The sequence below is a fragment of the Acanthisitta chloris genome, unplaced genomic scaffold (genome assembly GCF_000695815.1).
Source record: "Acanthisitta chloris isolate BGI_N310 unplaced genomic scaffold, ASM69581v1 scaffold26842, whole genome shotgun sequence".
Classification (NCBI taxonomy): domain Eukaryota; kingdom Metazoa; phylum Chordata; class Aves; order Passeriformes; family Acanthisittidae; genus Acanthisitta; species Acanthisitta chloris.
This window is the reverse complement of record NW_008660303.1, coordinates 7,243-26,211: the sequence shown is the minus strand read 5'-3', so window position 1 is coordinate 26,211 and position 18,969 is coordinate 7,243. Positions and strand designations below refer to the sequence as shown.

The 18,969-nt window shown below is 50.3% G+C and overlaps 1 protein-coding gene across 2 annotated transcripts in view; it reads right to left on the bottom strand.

Annotated features, from left to right (window-relative positions):
* Positions 1-1,620: 1,620 nt before the first annotated feature.
* ACLY (ATP citrate lyase) overlaps positions 1,621-18,969 on the bottom strand; it is a 19,259-nt gene continuing 1,910 nt past the window's right edge. The window contains exons 3-28 of one of the 2 annotated variants that reach the window (XM_009069770.1): positions 17,910-17,972; positions 17,464-17,654; positions 16,446-16,525; positions 15,961-16,091; positions 14,057-14,175; positions 13,512-13,648; positions 13,101-13,162; positions 12,828-12,945; positions 12,518-12,672; positions 11,881-11,971; positions 11,486-11,515; positions 9,802-9,943; positions 7,905-8,073; positions 7,382-7,486; positions 6,944-7,140; positions 6,727-6,808; positions 5,756-5,866; positions 5,128-5,255; positions 4,846-4,939; positions 4,456-4,610; positions 3,954-4,104; positions 3,319-3,462; positions 3,039-3,152; positions 2,512-2,594; positions 2,210-2,286; positions 1,803-2,008 (exon numbers count right to left, since the gene is read on the bottom strand). In XM_009069770.1, the coding sequence (XP_009068018.1) occupies positions 1,914-2,008; positions 2,210-2,286; positions 2,512-2,594; positions 3,039-3,152; positions 3,319-3,462; positions 3,954-4,104; positions 4,456-4,610; positions 4,846-4,939; positions 5,128-5,255; positions 5,756-5,866; positions 6,727-6,808; positions 6,944-7,140; positions 7,382-7,486; positions 7,905-8,073; positions 9,802-9,943; positions 11,486-11,515; positions 11,881-11,971; positions 12,518-12,672; positions 12,828-12,945; positions 13,101-13,162; positions 13,512-13,648; positions 14,057-14,175; positions 15,961-16,091; positions 16,446-16,525; positions 17,464-17,654; positions 17,910-17,972 (3,024 nt within the window). In that variant the 3' untranslated portion in view covers positions 1,803-1,913. Of the gene's footprint in view, positions 2,009-2,209; positions 2,287-2,511; positions 2,595-3,038; positions 3,153-3,318; positions 3,463-3,953; positions 4,105-4,455; positions 4,611-4,845; positions 4,940-5,127; positions 5,256-5,755; positions 5,867-6,726; positions 6,809-6,943; positions 7,141-7,381; positions 7,487-7,904; positions 8,074-9,801; positions 9,944-11,485; positions 11,516-11,880; positions 11,972-12,517; positions 12,673-12,827; positions 12,946-13,100; positions 13,163-13,511; positions 13,649-14,056; positions 14,176-15,960; positions 16,092-16,445; positions 16,526-17,463; positions 17,655-17,909; positions 17,973-18,969 lie in introns of both variants that reach the window. The other variant, XM_009069771.1, reaches the window with a different exon arrangement.

Sequence of the window (18,969 nt, the reverse complement as noted above, 5' to 3'; positions counted from 1 at the left end):
CCCGGGACAGCGCGGGCCTCGGTCCGGGACCGCCCCAAACACCTCAGTCTGCGGCCATCAAACACCTGTCTGGGACCACCGAACACCTCGGTCCGCGACCGCCCCGGCCCCTCAGTCTGGGGCTACCGAACACCTGTCTGGGACCACCTTAACACCTCAGTCCAGGACCACCCCAGCCCCTCAGTCTGGGGCCATCAAACACCTGTCTGTGAGCACCCTAACACCTCAGTCTGGGACCACCAAACACCTCAGCCCAGGGCACCTCAACACCTCAGACTGAGACAGCCCAAATCCTTCCATCTGGGGCCACTCTGACACCTGTCTAGGACCACCCTAACTTCTCAGTCTGGGACCCCCAAACCCCTTGGTCTGAGGCCACCCAAACCCTTCAGCCCGGGACTGCCCTAACCCCTCAGTCTGGGACCACCCAAACCCCTGGGGATGGGATCCCCTAAAAACCTCTTTGTCTAGGACCACCCAAACCCCTGGGGCTGGGATCCCCTAAAAACATCTTCATCTGGGACCACCCAAACCCCTGGGGCTGGGATCCCCTAAAAACCTCTTCATCTGGGACCACCCAAACCCCTGGGACTGGGATCCCCCAGTTCCCACACCTGGTTCTGTTCAAGTACTACAGATCATGGAATCACCAAGGTTGAAATAGATGTGTAAGATGATCAAGTCAAACCATTAACCTGTCAGTAACCCCTACCCTAAACCACATCCTGCGGTATCAGATCCAGACACCTCTTAAACACCTCCAGGGATGGTGACTGCACCACCTCCCCAGCCAATATTTCAGTGCCTGAACACCCTGACAGGGAAAACATTTTTCCTAATATCTAACCTGAATTACCCATGTCAGCTTAAGGCTGTAAAGGTACCACATAAATCTCAGCTAAAGGTACCTGGTTCCATCCAGTCCCACAGATCAGACACAGATGATTATTTCATGGTTGCAGTTCCCTAACACTTGTACAATGCTGTATCCATTATAACCAGTTTCTTTCCTTCTGCTGCTTTGCTACTTTGGTAAAGTTAATCTTTTTGACATACCCTAAAACATACCAGGGGACTTCTGTACACACAGAGGCTCTTAAGTTTGTTTATTTTCCCCTTTTAAATGACCTGAAACAGTAACTGCTGTGTTAAAGTGACTGGTTCCCAGCTGGTCACACATCCCCTTAGACACTGTTTAGAAACAACTTTCAGAAGCCACAAACAAAGAGGATAAATTAGTAGTGTGTATTTATTGAGTTTGGTTACGATACACAGACGAGGAGGACGCTGAAGTTATTACTGAGATACTTTTGCAGCTGCAGATAACATGAGTGACAGTGCCCAGAGCAGCAGTCAGAGCAAAGCATAAATACAGACACCCAAGTACGGGGAGTTCACAGTTTTCACAGCAGTATGTTACAACTTTACACTTTAAATTACTACACCAGAGCTTGAGTAACATTGGTTATACATCAGCAGTGGTCCCACGGTTCAGGTACAATCAGACCAAGGATGAGAATACAGTAAACAGAATGGAAAACAAAAAAATCCCAAGTCATGGCTTGGGGGAATGATGGGCACATTCCCTCCCTGGGAAAGGTACAGCTTGTTACCAGAGTCATGAGCCAAACTCTCCCCACAAAACCCTTAATGTCTTCTGGAAACATTATGAAATGAGAGTAGAAAAAGTAAGAGCGTGAGACAGTATTAAATACAGCAGGTACAGAGGGAATAGCACGAGTTTTGGTTTTATTAGAGTAAGTTTCTATCCTTATAAAACAGTCGTTTTGCACAGTTTGACCAGGCAACTCCGTATCTCCTTCCCAAAGGCCTTTGTACATCACAGTCCCAGCATGGCTGTCCCCTGTGCAGGTTCTGTCCTCGTGTAGTGACACTGAGGCAACACCAGCCCCTCACATGGTCATGTGCTCTGGTAGGACATAGGAGATGTCGTCCCAGGGGTGACGGTACAGACCCTGCTTCAATCTCTTCTGGTCCAGGTAGTGTCCTGGAAGGAGAGTGGGTTATGTTACCACATTCCCATCCCTCCTCCTAGTCTTGGCCTTGAAACAACTTGGAGTTCTGGATTGCATTGAGTTCCCCAGAGGTTGAGGTTTGTCCCGAGTCCCCCCAAGTTTCAGGTTGGGCTGGGCAGCCCTGGGAGGAGGGAAGGGGCTGAGAAAAGAGGAAGGGAAAAAGGAAAACTCACCAATGAATCCCATACTCCTGCCCAGTACAAAGATGCCATTGAGAGCTCCTATATCAATATATTCATCTGCTTCTTCCCTGCAAAAGAAAAGAAATAGTTCCTCATAGTGGTTTACCTAAGGAATCAATCCTAAAGGCTCTGAGTCTGCTCTTGTGCCAGCAGCCACACAAATCCACATGACAGTTCTCTTCCCTCAAGGCAGGCTCTGTTTCCTCCAGTGTCCTGAAATCCTGCCCCAGGGGCTGGCAAGTACAGCTCCATCACTCCATTCATGATCCAAGAACAACCTTCTCCCCACTCACCGTGTGAAAGAGCCACAGCTCCTGAGCACATCGACAAAGGCCACTCCAATGAAGCCATCTACATTCAGGATGAGGTTTGGTTTCTGCAGGAGATGAAAACAGTGGTGAAAATGGTGTTCAGCTTCCACACCAAGGATGGTTTGAGGGTAGCCTATAGCTGGGGACACACCAGCCCAGGGATGGAGAAGCTGCACGTGGCTCTTGCTCAGGCTGTTGAGCACTGGGAATGATGGAAAAGCAGTCCCAACCAAGGGGGTCCGTTGGATCAAACCACAGAGGGTCTCTGCCACAACCCATCATATGCCAATGGCCTTGGATTTACATCCAGGAGTGCCAGCGTGGACACTGGCCACAGAGGTAATGGTCTGGTTTGTTCAGCCTTTCCAACTGCAGCTCCACCCCAGAAACACACCTCCCAGCAACAATTTCAGAAGCACTGCACTCGAAGCGCAGTCTGAAGCACTGCTCATGTCCCTCCAGTGAGAACCAGTGCCCAGAACAGTCGGTTCTCTGCCCCTCCCCTTCACCTTGGAGGTTGTGATTTTCTCCACTTCCAGTGCGTAGTCCAACAGTGGTGTGGCTGGGAAATGCTGCTTCACATAGTCCTTGAGAATCTGCACCCTCATGTCAGGGTTGTTTATCTGCAAGTTCAGAGCAGTGAGTGTCATTGCTGTTCCCTTACACAGGTCCTTGCCATCAGCTTTACTCTTTGGAGGTTTGGGACAATTTGGTCAATAGATACCTCAAACTTGCCCATGCTCTTTGCACAACCCCCTCTCCAAGTCTGTCTTAAAGCAGTTTTCTTACCGACTTGACTCGGTGTCCAATGCCCATGATCAGCTTCCCTTCCTTCTTCATCTTGTTCACAAACTCCATGGGAATAATCCCACTGTCGAAGGCTTTGCTGAACATTTTGGCTGCAGCATCCAGAGCTCCCCCAAACCGGTCACCCTGTGTGCAGGACACAGGGAGTTACAGCAAAGGACTCCACAGGTAAGGGACAAAACCAACCCAAATTACCTCCCCCCATCCCTCCTGCTGCTCTCTGTGGCATCCATGCCATCAAAGTCAGGCAGGTGCTGGTTATAACACAAGTGCCAATACAGAGCCAATAGGTCTCCACTGGAGCCAGACTGAGGGAATCGCAATCTAAAGTCTGGTTTAGTCGTATTTTTACTTGCCAGCGACCAGGCAACCAAACAGGGACAACACTGACAGCTACAAAATATTTCTAGACTCAAATGAGACAACTAACTAGTTTAGCTTACTGGAAAAAAATGGACCAGGTTTCAAACAGGGAGAACCAAACTATTAGGGGTGAAAGTCAAAGCATGAGCAAACAGACATCACCCACAGCTCTGCAGCCAATCTAAAACGAACAGTAATAAAACCTAGAGGAGTATCAGTAGCAAAGCTACACCTCGTGTGTGGGAGGTACTCACGATGGTGAGGAGCCCCGAGGTGAGGCTGGAGACGAGGTCTTTGCCGGCCCTGGCGCAGACGATGGTGTTGTGAGCTCCGGACACAGCTGGGCCATGGTCTGCTGTCACCATCAGGCACATCTCAATGAACTGGCAGGCATACCTGGGTAACCTGGGCACACAGACTGCGCAGTCAGAACACAAATCCAAGTGTTTGCAAAGTCCCAGTCCCTCCAGGGTCAAGGTGACACAATGAACAAGTGGTCAGAGACTGTCAATCAGGCCTAGAGTAGAGAATTATCCTCAATACACTATAGAACTCATGGAAAACTTCATCCCAAGACTAAAACACTCTGTATGAAGCCTGAAATGCTGATGTGGTCCCAGGGAAGGAATACAGAGAGGGCATTCTAGTGAATCTACCTTCACAAAGGAATCCTGAAGCTGCTTTTTTGCTTAGAAGTCTATTAACAAACAAGCTCCAAGCCAGGGAATGCGTGAACTTGCCCAAGAGTTGCCTCACCTCCTCTGAAACCAGAGCAGGCCCAGGACTCCTCCAATCCCCATCTCCTCTTTGAAGACCTCTGTGATGGGCATCCCAGCGTAGATCAGCTCCTGCCCCCGCTCGTCACAGATGCTGGTCATGAAGGAGGCTGGTTTGCGGATCAGTCCCAGCTCCTGGAATTCCAGCAGGAAAGGGGATGTCAAACAACTCAGAGCAGCAGCTGGGGCAGGAGGAGGCAGAGTGGGCAAACAACAATGCCTCAGGCTTGCGCTGGGAGCAGCTGCACAGCCCAGAACCAGGGAGTTTCCCAGTAACACCACAAAGCACAAGGAATAACCCCAAGGCAGTATCCAGAATCCCAGCAAAGCTCTGTCTGGTTCCAAGGATCCCAAAAACAACACAGCTCACCCTTGCCCAGGAGTAATCCATTGGCACAGTCGGAGGAGGCACTTCCTCAGCTGGTTCAATCACTTTTTTGGCCACGAGGTCCTGGTACACAGACCTAGGGAGAAAACCCCTTCAGTACTTTGGTCCTTTTAAGAGATCCAAATGAGGTGATCCTAACCCAAACCTTAAACCCCTCAATGAGCACAAGTTGCTTTCCTTAAGCAGGAATACATTCTCTATCAGGCCAGAATCAGTCCCTGACAGTTTGGGTCCCCTGCTGAAGGTGCTCTGAGTGTGACTTACTGAATGACCTCTCCCAGCTCATCGAAACTGCGGGGAACAAACACTCCAGCTTCCTTTAAGGCTTGGTTCTTTGCCACAGCGGTTTCAGAGGCCTGGTTGGCACAAGCTCCTGCATGGCCAAACTGCACCTACAAACAGGAAAAGGGAGAGCAGTCAGGAATAATGCAGAGAGCACAGCAGGATAAAGCCCTGCCTGGGAACACCAGTGGCTGCACATCCCTCTTTTGGGATAACAGAACTCCTGGTGAAAGCAGAGCCAGCACTGCCATCACAGGGGTGTTCTGATCTGAAATCATCGCAGGCTCATCCATTTACATTTTGCCTCCCTAAGTTCCCACACTCCAGAACTGCTTAACACAGATCTTTCCCATCCCCACTCCAGAAGCAGGTGGCTATAGGAATCTATAGTGTTCCTTGTCCTGCCTCCACAGGTAATCAGAATCCCCTAGAAATCTCCCGACAGATCACAGAAGCACAAAAAGCTTTTATCATTTCTGTTTATAAACTTCTGCATGTTAAGTTGCTCTTGGCAATTCTAGAAGGTTCAGGCACAGTGAGAGAAGTTGCTTTTTACTCTGTTGTGGATTTATCCCTATTTTTTTGCATTTGTCCCTGGTTTTGCACATACCTCTGAGGAGAACATGGTGGCACAGGTCCCAATACACCAGCACACCACTGGCTTGGTGATCCTCCCTTCCTTAATGCCCCTGCAGATCTTGTACTCCTCTGTGCCTCCAATCTGCAGCGAGAGAGAGAGAGAGAGATGCTGCCAAACTGCACTTGGGTGGAAACCAGCTCTGAGACACACACAAAGGCACTGTGGAATTCTTTCCTCCCTTTTCACTGAGAAACAGATAAAGTCTCACAAAGGCTTCTGATTATGGTTTGTTGTTTTTTTTTTTTTCACTGGGGGAGACCACACTTGCCTGTGGAATACATTTCATTTCAGAGAATAGAATCACAGAATCAACTGGGTTGGAAAAGACCTCCAAGATCACCAAGTCCAACCCTACTGTGGTCACTAGACCATGGCACTAAGTGCCACATCCAGTCTCAGCTCGAAAACCTCCAGGGATGGTGCATCCACCACCTCCCTGGGCAGCACATTCCAATGTCTGAGCACTCTCTCCCTAAAAAATCTCTTCCAAATATCCAACCTAACCCTCCCCTGGCAGAGCTTGAGTCTGTGCCCTCTTGTCCTGCTGCTGGTTGCCTAGGAGAAAAGACCAACCCCCACCTGACTCCAACCTCCTGTCAGGGAGTTGCAGAGGGTGATGAGGTCTCCCCTGAGCCTCCTCTTCTCCAGGCTGAATACCCCCAGCTCCCTCAGCCTCTCCTCATGGTACTTGTGCTCCAGTCCCTTCCCCAGCCTCGTTGCTCTGCTCTGGACCTGCTCCAGCCCCTCAATGTCCCTCTGGAGCTGAGAGGCCCAGAACTGAGCACAGTTCTTTTGATGGAAGCAGCAAGAAATAAACATTGGGATATTCAGGAACCCTATAAGCAGCTACTATTTAGCTTCCTGGCAGCCAGGTCAGATACTCCCAAACCAAAGCCACACATTGGTAATTTCTCATGTAGGAATGAAATGGTCTCACTCACCTCCCCCAGCACCACAATCATCTTCACTCCTGGAGTATCCTGATAGCGCAAGACATGATCCATAAAAGTTGAACCAGGATACCTGTGTGCAATGCAGGGAAAAATGATAGAAATTGATTTCAAAGAAGAATAAGAACCTGCCCTTCCTTCAGATCACCAACAGTTCTTTGTTGGACTGACTTCTAACCCAGTGTCTGCTGAAAGTGTCGACTCGTACCTGTCCCCCCCAATGGCCACCCCCTCGTAGACACCATCGGTGGTTCTGGAGATGATGTTGTTGAGCTCGTTGGACATTCCTCCAGACCTGGAGACATAGGCCACACTGCCAGGGCGGTACAGCTTTGACGCTAAGATGTTATCCAGCATCCCTCCCGTGTTGCCTATTTTAAAGCAACCTGGCTTGATCCCACCAACCTGCAAGGAAATTAGAGAAAGATGTAAAGCCTTTAAAATACCATGGAACTGAGGGATATGTGTGTAAGGTAGCCTGGGAGTGTTTGTACAGACAGGGGAGGGTGTAAGGACCTTAGAATGAGAAACTAACACACACTTCCTAAGGCTAAAGACAAAACGGATTGAAGGGGACACTTCATCCATGGGGGAAGGCTGATCTGAAGGTTAGGAAGGACAGGAGAAGGCAGCCAGCAGTACTTACAGTCGCAGGGCCAATGATGGTGACTCCTTTCTTGTCAGCTGCCTTGATCAGTTTGCGTGTCAGAGCCTCCGGAATGCCCTCGGCAATAATGGCAATGGTGCGGATCTGCAGCGAGAGCAACAAACCATTGGCACCCCCAGAAGCTGCCCCTTGCCAGGCCCCTGGGAGGTCACACCCAGCAAGGCACTGCACAGATCTGCAGTTTGCCCTGATCTTCACCGCAGTCCCAACGCTCTGGTCAGGGAATCTTCTCCCCCCGACACATCAGGGCACTTTGATCAGCCTGAAGTTGCTACTCCTAACCAAGAGGCACTGAGTACCTCTTACACAGATTGCATATCCAGGGTTAGGATTTGCATGGAGTCCCAGAATCCTTCTTAGAGTTTGTATCGCGTTAGAACTGGGGTGTTCATCTGCCACGCTGGAAGTCCAAGATAATTTGCTAACACCATCACAGTTTAGGAACCACCAGTACCCTGCTGACAGAATCTTCCTTCTTCTTGCTTCTCCTTCCTGCACTCACCTGGGGATAGTTCATGGTTTCCACAGTGCTGTCATAAGCCGAGCGCAGCGATGCGAAGTTGATGAGAACATCTACCTCTGGGTGCTTCCTCATGGCATCCGACATGTTCTTGTAGACTGGGATCAGGATTTCTTTGTGGCCCCAGTAGAACTTCTGCCTGTGGTCACCACTGTGGAAGACAGGATGGAAAGGCCCTGACCTTGAGGCTGCTGGAAAGGCAGAAGGATACAGTGCATGCAGACAGAGGAGGTTACAAACCCCATTCTCAGACACCCAGAGGGACTGAGAGCATGTGTGGGGAGGGACCATGACAGCAGGAGGTTCTTCAGAGCATAGGACAGAGCAGCATATGGAAGGAGACAGGTTAATGGGGACAGAGGCATCCAGCAAGGTGAGTAAACTCTCCCACAGTGAGGTTACCAAAGCCTTAACTCTACTCCAAGCTGGAAGACAGAACGAGGCACAGAAAGAGTAATGAACAAGAGGAGTGCGAAACTGTCACTGCGCTGGGGCAAACACTGCACTGGGGGAACAGGAAACAAGTATCCATAGGAAACAGGACACAATGGCAGGACCAGTCAGCTTCCCAGTCCTGCTGCAGTGAGACTCTTCCCACTTGCCCCACAGACACTGGAGGGAAGCACCTGTAGGTATTTCATACATGGTAGAAACTCCAACAGGAACTGCATTGAGGTCTGACTGTGCAGTCGTTTAAGAGTGCAGAGATACTGGCTGTGTTCCCACACTGGCACATTCAGAACATTCCAGGTTTTGTCAGCCTGGCTTCCTCCAAAATGTCAAGCAGAATCAGATAATTACAGGTAACCTTAAACTTTAATCCCTATTGCTTTTTCTTCCTTAATCAAGTACAGCACTGCCAGGGGCTGTCACTCACCTACAGACATGGCAATGCCTGCTCTCAGAGCACCCTGAGGTTTGCACTGCTGAGATGTGATTACAGACCTGCAATTACCATCAGAACTGCAAAGTAACAGCACAAGGTCCTAATTGTCAAGAGGAGAAATTCTCTGCAGGATTGAGGCTGATTAGACACCAGCTCTGCAGGATGTCTGTAAATACCATGGGAGCAAACCAAGGCTCCTGTCTGGCTCTGGGCTCTCACCTCGTGCTGGAAGTGACAGCTGCTGCTTCCCTTCTCCCTGCCTGTCCTGTTCCACAGGGAGACCCCACACCCAGGGGGTGCAATCAAACAGCTCACACACAGGAGGTTCCTCCTGAGGGTGATTTGGAACGCCCAACAGCCCCTTTCATCCCTGTAGGGACGAGTAAAAGAGGGTGAACACCACAAGGGAACTGTCTATCCCACTGAAGGATCCACAGGCTTCCTGTCTGCTGAGGAGCCACTATTGGGAAGAATATGAACTAGGTTTTGCATTTTGTTTAAATTGTGTTGGCTACATGCCAGCCAGACCTGCTTTAGCCTATCAGCAGAGCTGCTATGATTCTGGGTAGTATTTGGAGGGGAAGTTCCTGCTGCTGCAGGCACAAGTCAAGGTGTCTCAGACAAGCACACAGCAAACAGCAGATGTGGGAAAGGAGCCTTACACAGCCTGCCTGCCTCTGCTGAGCCTCTGGCAGTCACGTGAAGAGGAGAATTTGGACCCCTTTGGAAAGAGTATGAAGCAGGAATTCAGTTCTGTGGGGAACATTAAGCTGTTTCAACAGAGCAGCTCAAAAGCAATGGTTGAGGGAAGCAGAGCAATCTGCAAAGCCAACCCGGGGCGGAAGGGAGCAGAGGAGAAGGTGTTACAGCAGGGATGGAGAGCAGGCAGGGCCCTCCAGAGACTGGCAGAGAAAGAACCCCAGAGACTGGGAGAGGAGGAAGCTCCCAGAAGAGCTGCAGGGAAGCAGTCAGAGAGGTGCTGCAGCCACTTACGTGAAGGGATAAACCATGGCAGCCACGGACGGTTCATCCCGGGAGCAGATGTAATCAAAGTCCAACATCCCCTGCACAGCCCTGGTCTGCATCCCCCACACGATGGCCTTGGTGTGGCGGCTGAACAGTGTTGTGGCTTTCCCTGATCAGAGAGGGGAAAACAAACCACGTTCAAACTGTCCTTCTGAGCAGGGCCCAAACTGCACCTTGGCCAAGTGGCTGCTGAAGGGCTCCTGGATGAGTCTTCCCCTCCCTCCAAACCAAACCCAAAGGTGAACTGCAGGATGGAGTAGCCACACTGTCCAAACTAAGGAAGAAACTGTAGATGAAGTAGCAACCCCTTCCCTGGATTCTGAACACAGCAGCCAGGCTTTGGGGTTCACTGAATGGCAAGTGAATGGGGGGGGTGCTGGTGGAGGAGAGAAGTGAAAACTGTCTCTCCTCTCATGGGCCATTCCCCCTCCCAGTTTTCTTCTGCAAAGCTGAAGAGAACTTTGAATGTCACTCATTTATTTGCATGTGGCCCAGTCTGGGAGAACCACAGCAGGATGATAGGAAATGAAAAGAAAAGCATGATCAGAACAATCAGAATCCAACACAAACTTGATGGCTACAAGAATTTATATATGGCCCAAAACTTGGCTTCAGGGCACAGAGTCACAGGAAAGGCAACAGTTCAGCCAGTGAGGATGGACTGTTGGCTCACAGTCTATTTACACCACTGGCCACAGCACAACGTTGAGTCCCTCCCTTTGACTCCAGACTGAATTCATTTTGAAACTTATAAAAACTCAGAGCTGATCCACCTGCTGATGCCAACTCAGGCTACTTCTGAGTTCTCTGGCTTTGAATCAAAGGTAAACAGCACAAGGGATTAAACAAGACACCATTCTTTTGGCTTCAATGAGAAATCTGTCCCTGCTCTCCAGCCCTACAGACTCACATGACTTGTTATTAGGGAACTGCTTACCCTGAAAATACTGTTTATCTCACAGGTGCCTGCAAGGAGGTACCATGAGTGCTCCCAGGAACAGCAAAACACAGGCCCAGAGGCAAAGCAGTTTGTCTGAGAGCACACAGGCAATAATTCAGGAGTTCTCCTTCTGTCCCTCCTCATAAAGTAACTTGAAGCTCTGTTTTGTCCCCAATCCAGCAGGTTATTCTCACCCAGCACAGAGCCCAAGAGAGCTGAAAGTCCCTATAAAATAACTGCACTGAGCATGAGATTTAATGGTTTGCTGAACTGACAAGGCAACATGCAGTTCATTTGTGACTTCTGTCCTCTCCAAGCCTGCTAAGCAGTGCCCCTGCACTACTGTCTTTCCCTTTGAGACAAGACACCAGTTACTGGGCACAGCAACTTCTTCTGGAGCATGAAGGAACACAGCTATTCACAATGTGCCTCAGGCTGTTCTTCCCTGTAATAGTTGGGGGCAGGGGAGGAGAGAGGAAAAATGAAAGTCCCTCTCTCCCCCAGAACTAAGTGTTTGTGCAAAGGTGTCTGTGATCTGCACTCAAAAAACCAGATGAGAAGTTCACATGGTGACAGCTAAATATGCTGGGCAGGAGGCAAGGACGAGACAACACGGCAAACTTTTTGAGAGAAAAACCAGCAGCAAAACCAACAACTCAACATCAGCTGCCAGCGAGGCCAGGCACATTCAGCTGGTCACACAGGTCCTACCTGAGCCAGGTCTCGAGGCTGGGACTGAATCTGTTAAAGAGAGAATCACTCATGCAACAGGATGGCAGAGCTGGCTGCTGCCAGCCCAGCACAGGTGCTGCAGCTGCTCTCCTCCCCACAGCTCCTGGGCCTCCTAGGTTGTGCTTTTGGTACAAAACAAGCAGACTGGAGCCCTCTCACTGTACTTCCTCTTGATGTGCTGTTCCTGGCTGTCCCAGATCACAAGTGTGAATGCCCAACAGCACAAGTGACAGCTCTTAAAACCACTAACTACCCTCAAGACAGAGGTACCACAAACCGTTTCCCTTTATAGCCAGAAAAAAGGCCTTTGTCCCATGCCCATCCTCTGGGAGCAGCAGAGCACTGCCAGCAGGCACTTCCAGGGCTGGACTTACCAAGAGGTGCTGTTGGTTTTGCCTTCTTGGCTGGAGCAATGTCATCTGGCTTGGACTCAGAGAAGGAAGCAGTTCTGCTCGGTGCTGGGGTCTGAAAGATTCAGAAGCCAAGTCAGAGAGGGTGAGGAGGAGGAAATGGCCACTCTGCCTATGCTAGGCTACTACAAACAAAACCGAAAAAAATTAAGATGGGATTGTTTCAGTCAAGTGAGGGAAAACTCCTAAACACCCCCACAGGTACAACAGCCACAGGGTTGGGTTTGAGATGTCACATTCTCTGCACAAGGGAATCACAATCATAGAACCAACTGGGTTGGAAAAGACCTCCAAGATCACCAAGTCCAACCCTACCGTGGTTACTAGACCATGGCACTAAAGTGCCACATCCAGTCTCAGCTTGAAAACCTCCAGGGATGGTGAATCCACCACCTCCCTGGGCAGCACATTCCAATGCCTGAGCATTCTCTCCAGAAAAAAATCTCTTCCTAATATCCAGCCTAAACCTCCCCTGGCAGAGCTTGAGTCTCATTCTCCTAAAGCTTCCTACAAAGTCAGTGGTGGCCAAGCTCTGTTTGCAGCTGTGTGGACAGGCGAAGCTGCTCCCCCCAGGCTCTCTCTGCGGGGCCACGGGTCTCACCGAGGGGCTGCCGCTGGCGTTGAGCAGGAAGTTGGCAGTGTGGGCCGCGGCTGGGGGCTGGTTGGGGATGGGCCGGTGGCCCAGGGCCATGCCCACGATCGCAGTCATGTGAGTCTCCGTGCCAAAGACGTGGATGGGGATCCCAGTGGTCTTCCCTGAAGAGGCAACCCAGAACAGTCAGTCTTGGTGGAGAAAGGAACAGGATGAGCTCCCACCTAAGTGAAGCATTTCACCTTGGCAAGGCTCAGCAGAAAGCAGGTGGAAAAGAGAAGATGCAAGAACAGAACTCCAGCCAAGGCTTGGTCCTTACCCACTTCTCCCATGACTCGCAGCCCTTCCTGGTAGTTGGGGCCTCCTCTTCGTACAAAGATCCTCACCTCATGCTCCTTCAGAGGGCCCTGGTAATCCTTAATGGCTCTCACAATGCCCTGAAAGAAACACAGCACAGGTGACTTGGGCAGCCTGGAGCTCACCCTGCCCACCATCTTAGGAGCTCCTGAAGAGATGGACCATCATCCTCAGTCCAGCATGAAACTGGGAAGGGCCTGGGGCTGTTTGCTGATGGTCGTGACTAGTCACTTACTTTAAATGTGGCTGCTACATTGGTGAAGTTTGCAATGCTGCCCCCAATGATCAGGATCTTCCCTGAGGGAACAAACAAGCATAAATAAACCTGTTTAAGAGCAGTGTGCTCCAAGATCACGAAGCAGTTTAGGACACAAAGTGAAACAAAGCTGCAGTGCAGACCAGCAAGTTGTTTGCAGTTGTGTTTAGTACAGCCTGCACGATAAGAGCTTTGTGCCAAGCAAGAATGTTTGATAAGAATCTCTCTGGCCTTATGCAAAACCACAAGTCAGCAAGAGCTGACACAAATCTAGCCCTGCTTCCCTTGGAAGGCAGCAGCACACTGAAAGCTCTGCCAGGGAGAGCTAAGCACAGCAACAGCCCAGATTTGTCCTGATTTTCCCCCCACGTGCAGCCTCACAACCCTCACCTTCTGGGTGCTTCTCTCGAGTCATGAGGGACAGGATGGTCTTAGCATAGTCGTAGGTCTGCTGCTCACTTGGGGCTCCTGAGTACTCCCCGTAGTTCGCCAGTTCATTCACTCCCCCCAGGTCACAAATGGTGTCACTAAAAAGTCATTTCAAAGATTAGTTATAATTTGAGTCATCATAAAGGTCTTCAAGCATTCCAAATCTCAGGGAAAGTAGGACTCCTAACAGGGGCTGTGCTGTCTGCTGAAGACAAAGCTGCTCTGCTCTGGCTGCTGGTCATGACTGATCTCTTCATAATTGCTAGATACAGTGGAAATTCAGTGAATGCTGCACCTCAACAGCCTCCTTCCAGCTTGTTTCTCTCCAGCTCAAACAGTGTCTCAACCTCCCAGAAACAAATTCCCTAAGAAACATCATTGCACAGCTTGTTAAGAAACCTGCACAGCACCTTCATTCTGAAGAGGCAAAGAGTCTCCTTTCCATAGGCTGCATCTTCTTCCAGCACTGTAAACCCAGCCCTCCCCAGAGACCTGGTTCCTGTTACCTGTACACCACCGAGGCACCACCTCCAGCCACCATGGTCCAGATCCTGCCCTTGGGGTTCAGGATGGTGAGCTTCAGGCTGGCCCCACTCTTGGCATCCAGGTCAGCAATGTAGGCTTCCTACAGGGAGAGCAGCACAACCTCAGCTTCCTTCTGCACCTGCCTTTCCATCCTGAGGGTTCATAGTGCTGGAACCATTTGAACATGCAGACCTCCCACATCCCCTGTCAGCTCCAGCTGAGGAACAGCAGAGCTACAAACACTGCGTGTGTACAGCTCCATCCCTTGGGGCCAGGACTGGCTTGTGCTGGGTGTTCTCCAGAACAGAACACTGGAACTGGACTGGGCACAGACAGCTCCTGCTGTTCTCTGGTACAAACTCAGAGGGATCAGACTGGGCATAGAATCAAAATTTGAACGTTTCTTAGGGAAAAAACCCTCATACCCTGCAAAGGGTGTGCTGCCTTTGTAAGGCCTGGCTTGGCTTTTGCTTATCCCAGGTGGAGTCACAAGTGATTGCTATAAATAAACCTGATATTACTTCATTTGCAGAGTGCAGATGCAGGAGCAGATTTTTCCCGTTTGCACATGGAACGCTTTGGAAACACAGCTGACTGTCAGCTGTGAAACCAATGAGCTGTGCAGCACCAGCCTCCCCATGAACAGGGGCCTCTTCCCCTCTGCCTAGCCCTGGGAAGCTCCTGGATTTCTTGGTTCCACATACAGCAGTCAAAATCTGACCAGAAGTGAAAGGTCTGTTCTGATCTTGTCTGAACCTGAGACCTGAGGCAATCCAACCATCATCACACCCATGGTGTCCACTGTGGCTGTGCTTAGGCAGGAAGGTAATCGCCCCGAGCCGTACTCTGGCCCAGTGGTGCTCCTGAGCCCAGCGTGTGGGGCTGCTGAGGAGCACTTCATCACAGCTCATCAGCATTCTCAGCAAAGCCTCTGCCATAACAACCTTCCCAGGGACCCATGGAGGGATGGATGATTCAGAGACAAAACCTGAACTAATCCTTTTAAGAGCAAATTGAGTTGAGTGTTGGCATCCAGCAAGCTACACGGAGAGGAACAGCTAAATGGATTTTCTGGCCATGAGACAAAAACCTTTCCCAGCTGAAGTATAATTGTAATTATTAAAATGAAAAAGTCAGGACAGAAATCCTTTTGGAGACAGCAGAACAGTCACTGAAATAAGTAACAGAATAACTAAGGAGAGAGCTCTACTTCCAATAGCTTCTGAGGCTGCAGGGAACTGTGTCTGAAGCAGTGTTTGTGATCCAGTACAGACCAAGGAATAGGAGAGGGAATGGGCACTGCTAGCTGCACAACAATGAGCTGCCTGCACGTCTCACCCTGTCCTCACTTCTCAGGAAAACAGGTGCATTAACATCTTAACTTCCTGCTTGAAAGTTTGAGAGAGGGTAGTGATTTTCTTCAGGTTCACACCTGGATGCAGTGCTTGCACGCTCTGCTCTCAGCAGCTCAAACACTGAGGGAGCATCAGCCCCATGAGGCTGTGAGTAACCACTGCTCCAGTAAAAAAGCAGTGATGCTGAGGGCAGGAACATAGGCAAGAACCACAGAAGGAAGATCTGTCCAGGTACAGAGCTCTGGCACAGAGCTGAGGGAAGCTAAATATCAGTCTCCAGTTCAAAAAGTCAATTCTGAGATAAAAGTAAAAGAACACCCAAGCAGAGCTGGGAAGCCACTGCAGTTCAGAATGTGAGTATGAGCAGCCCCAGGGACACAGCTCCCTGCTCACAGGTTGGCGTGGGTAGCAATGCCAAGGTGCTGGAAACAGCACCAAAGGCATTGGAAAGCTCAATGCCACGGCCATACAAGCAGTGAGGAATTCAGGCAACAGGGAAGGACTTTGGGCCCACGTGGGCTGCCACTTGCCTCAGGATAAGCTTCCCTGCCAAAGGGAGGAGGGAACTCCACATCCCCCCACTTCACTTTGCAGATGTAGTCCGCTGTTGCATCGATCTTCGCAGCCAAGTCAAGGATGTAGACACCATCACCGGTCACCACTGCAGAGAAGAACATAAGAATTGATGGTCAGTGTTCACCAGCCCCAGCAAGTTCCCTGAGAAATTCACTAATGCCTTTGGACATGACACAAGCTCTGCCTCAGGGCAGAGAACAGTTTTGTTCTAAGAGACATTTTTACATTCTTCCATTCTGCTTTAACATCCCTTTCAATGGAATCTTTCATTGCCTCCTTTTTAACTCATTCAACAAACAGCTCCAAGACACATCACAACCACTTCTGTACTTCTGCACATGGCACCTCGCAACAACACTGAGCTACAGAGCCCAGAGAAGGATCAAGAACACATTTCAGTGTTCAGAACAAAGTTCTGCTCCCCCAAAAAATCCATTACCTAATGGATTGATCTCGAGGTATGTGAAATACAGATCTTCATAAAGGTTGAACAGGCCACAGATGAAGCTGGCCAAGATGCTGTAAAAAAACAGTAACAGAAGTTAATGAAAGCAGCCAAGGATGAGCAGACCCTGCTCTGCTCATTGGTGTGAGCAGCAATCTGCAAATCTACTCGGCATCAATTTCTTTCGTTCTCATTCATCTTCTCAGGAAGGAGCCTGGGTGATGACTCAAGGGAAGGAAGACCTTGATGACTCATCTTAATTACCCTCCACCAAACTCTGCTGAGGACAGTTGCTCACAACTGTCAGAGCTGTGCAGGCTGATTTATCTCCCTACAAGACAGAGACTCATTGTTGTCTCCCTGCAATACCAATCTCTGTCAGATCTGAGCTTCATCAGCTGCAGTGGGGCAGGGGCTGCAGTGAGCTGGTGGAGAGACAGGCTCCTGCAACCTCTCCCAGGGCTGCACAGTGCCACCAAGGATTACCTTGGGTTCAGAGAAATCAAAACTCCTATTAAGATAACTAATATGAGCTAATATTTAACTAATAAATCAAGGGAGATGCAGTGGCAGCTTTGAGATCTGCAGATAAGCCTGAAGGAGGAATAGCAGTAGAGTAACTCCTGAGACAAGGCCAGAGCAGGGGAGAGGGCAGCTCTGAATTAGCAGCCAGATCCACATCTCATCACCATTTCCACTAAACAAAAGAAACTTCTATGCTGGCACAAAGGATCAGAATTCAGTACATGTCTTGAGTCTCAGAGGTCAAGACTTCAGCAGGCTGAGAAGTGCTGCTGCCAAGTGAAGGCTCAGCACTAGCAGCCCTTACTTTGGGTTTTACAGGCAGCTCAGATAAGGTCAGAGAACTTGGATTCAGGATGCATGGCATGTTCTGGAGAGCAGCAAGGGCAAGAGAGTGATCTTGGGGTGAAACAGAACAGAGGGATGTGCACTAAGATAAAGGAGCAGCTGCTTTGTGGCTGCTCCTGCCCGGAACTGCACCCAGACTTACTCCTTCTTGTTGGCTGGTGCATGCTGCAGGAGATGCTTCTTCACATCTGCCTCACTGAGCTTCTCATCCACGGCCACGAGCAGCTTCTGAGCTTTGGCATCCACATCTCCCACATCCACACCCCCTTCGTGGTGGAAGAGCACACAGTCTCCCTCACGGGCAGCGTAGATGCACACATAGAACTCTTCCTCCTGCAGCACAGAGTAGGCACAAGCATTAGAAGACCTTTGAGAGGCTCTTGTGTCAATGCCAGGGACAGGGCACCCGAGGCCATGGCTGAGCTTCCCAAGGAGCAGCTCTGACACTCCCCAGGGTAGTGCAGGCTGTGCACTGACACTGTCAGCGTAGCAGCACAACTCCTGCTTCCTCCACTGCACCAATCCAGCTAAGCAGGCAATCCCAGAGAAATTTCAAAGCCCTCTTTACTGCTGCAATGGTGTACTGACCTGTTTGTGAGGGACGAAGGGCTCGATCAGAAAATTCTTTAGGATTCCCTTGGCATTGGCAATCTGTGGGCAGAAAACAAGACAAACACCCATAACCACTTGTCCAGGCCCCACAGTTGTGACAGCACAAGGCAAGCTTTGAGAATCAATCAGCACTGCCCTACAATCATTCCCTCTCGAGCACCTCTCCCCTGAGCCTCCCAGGGAACCACTGCTCCCTCTCCAGCACAGCCTCCAGCCCTGTCACCCCTGAGATCTTGTTACAGGAGTAGGTCACCTTTCCTGCTCCTGACAGGACAGAGGGGTATCAGGGTTACACCAGGACGGCTGCTCTCACCTCCTGTCCTGTGACAGCACTGTCACAGGACACGAGGGCTTCAGCTGCTCTTGGGAGCACTGGAAAAATCAGAAGTGAGGGAATTCCTGAACTACTGGCAGGAGCAGAGGCCTCAGACCAGTGCTCGTTCTGACGTGGTGTCAGGGAGCATGGAAGAGGAGAATCCTTTAGCCTCCTCTTGCAGAGGGAGGCAGCTACAGCAAGGTCCAGGAACTGCCCTGTGTAGGCACTTTCCTGCTATCCAAACCCCATTTCCTGGCTCAAGGGACACTCATGCACAGGCATGGGGGATAACTCCACTCCAAGGACCCCAGTGGTCCCAAGCCTGTGCCCAGTCTTTGCTTTGGATGTTGTTGCACACATGATGCAGTTCCTGCTGTTTCCCAGTTCTTCAGGCAGCTGCACAAGCTCAGAGCTGGAGCCAGCAGCAAAGCAATGCCAGCAGGGCCAAGGCATCAATTCCTCGAGGCAGCAGAACTCCATCAGCTCCCGACACACGGCAGTGGGGATGGCAGGTGCTTCGTTACCATTAGCATTGCAGTGTCATTCCCAGGGAAATAAATATTACAGGCCAGCACTGAGTTAAAATAAGGACCTGAAGTAACACAGCCATCAGCCAAAGCACACAGGCTGGGTACAGGCAGAGGGTGATTTAGTGCCCTGGGTATTACAGGGAAGCAGCAGTGCCAGCTCGACTCAGCATCCAGCTCCCAGAGCTGACTG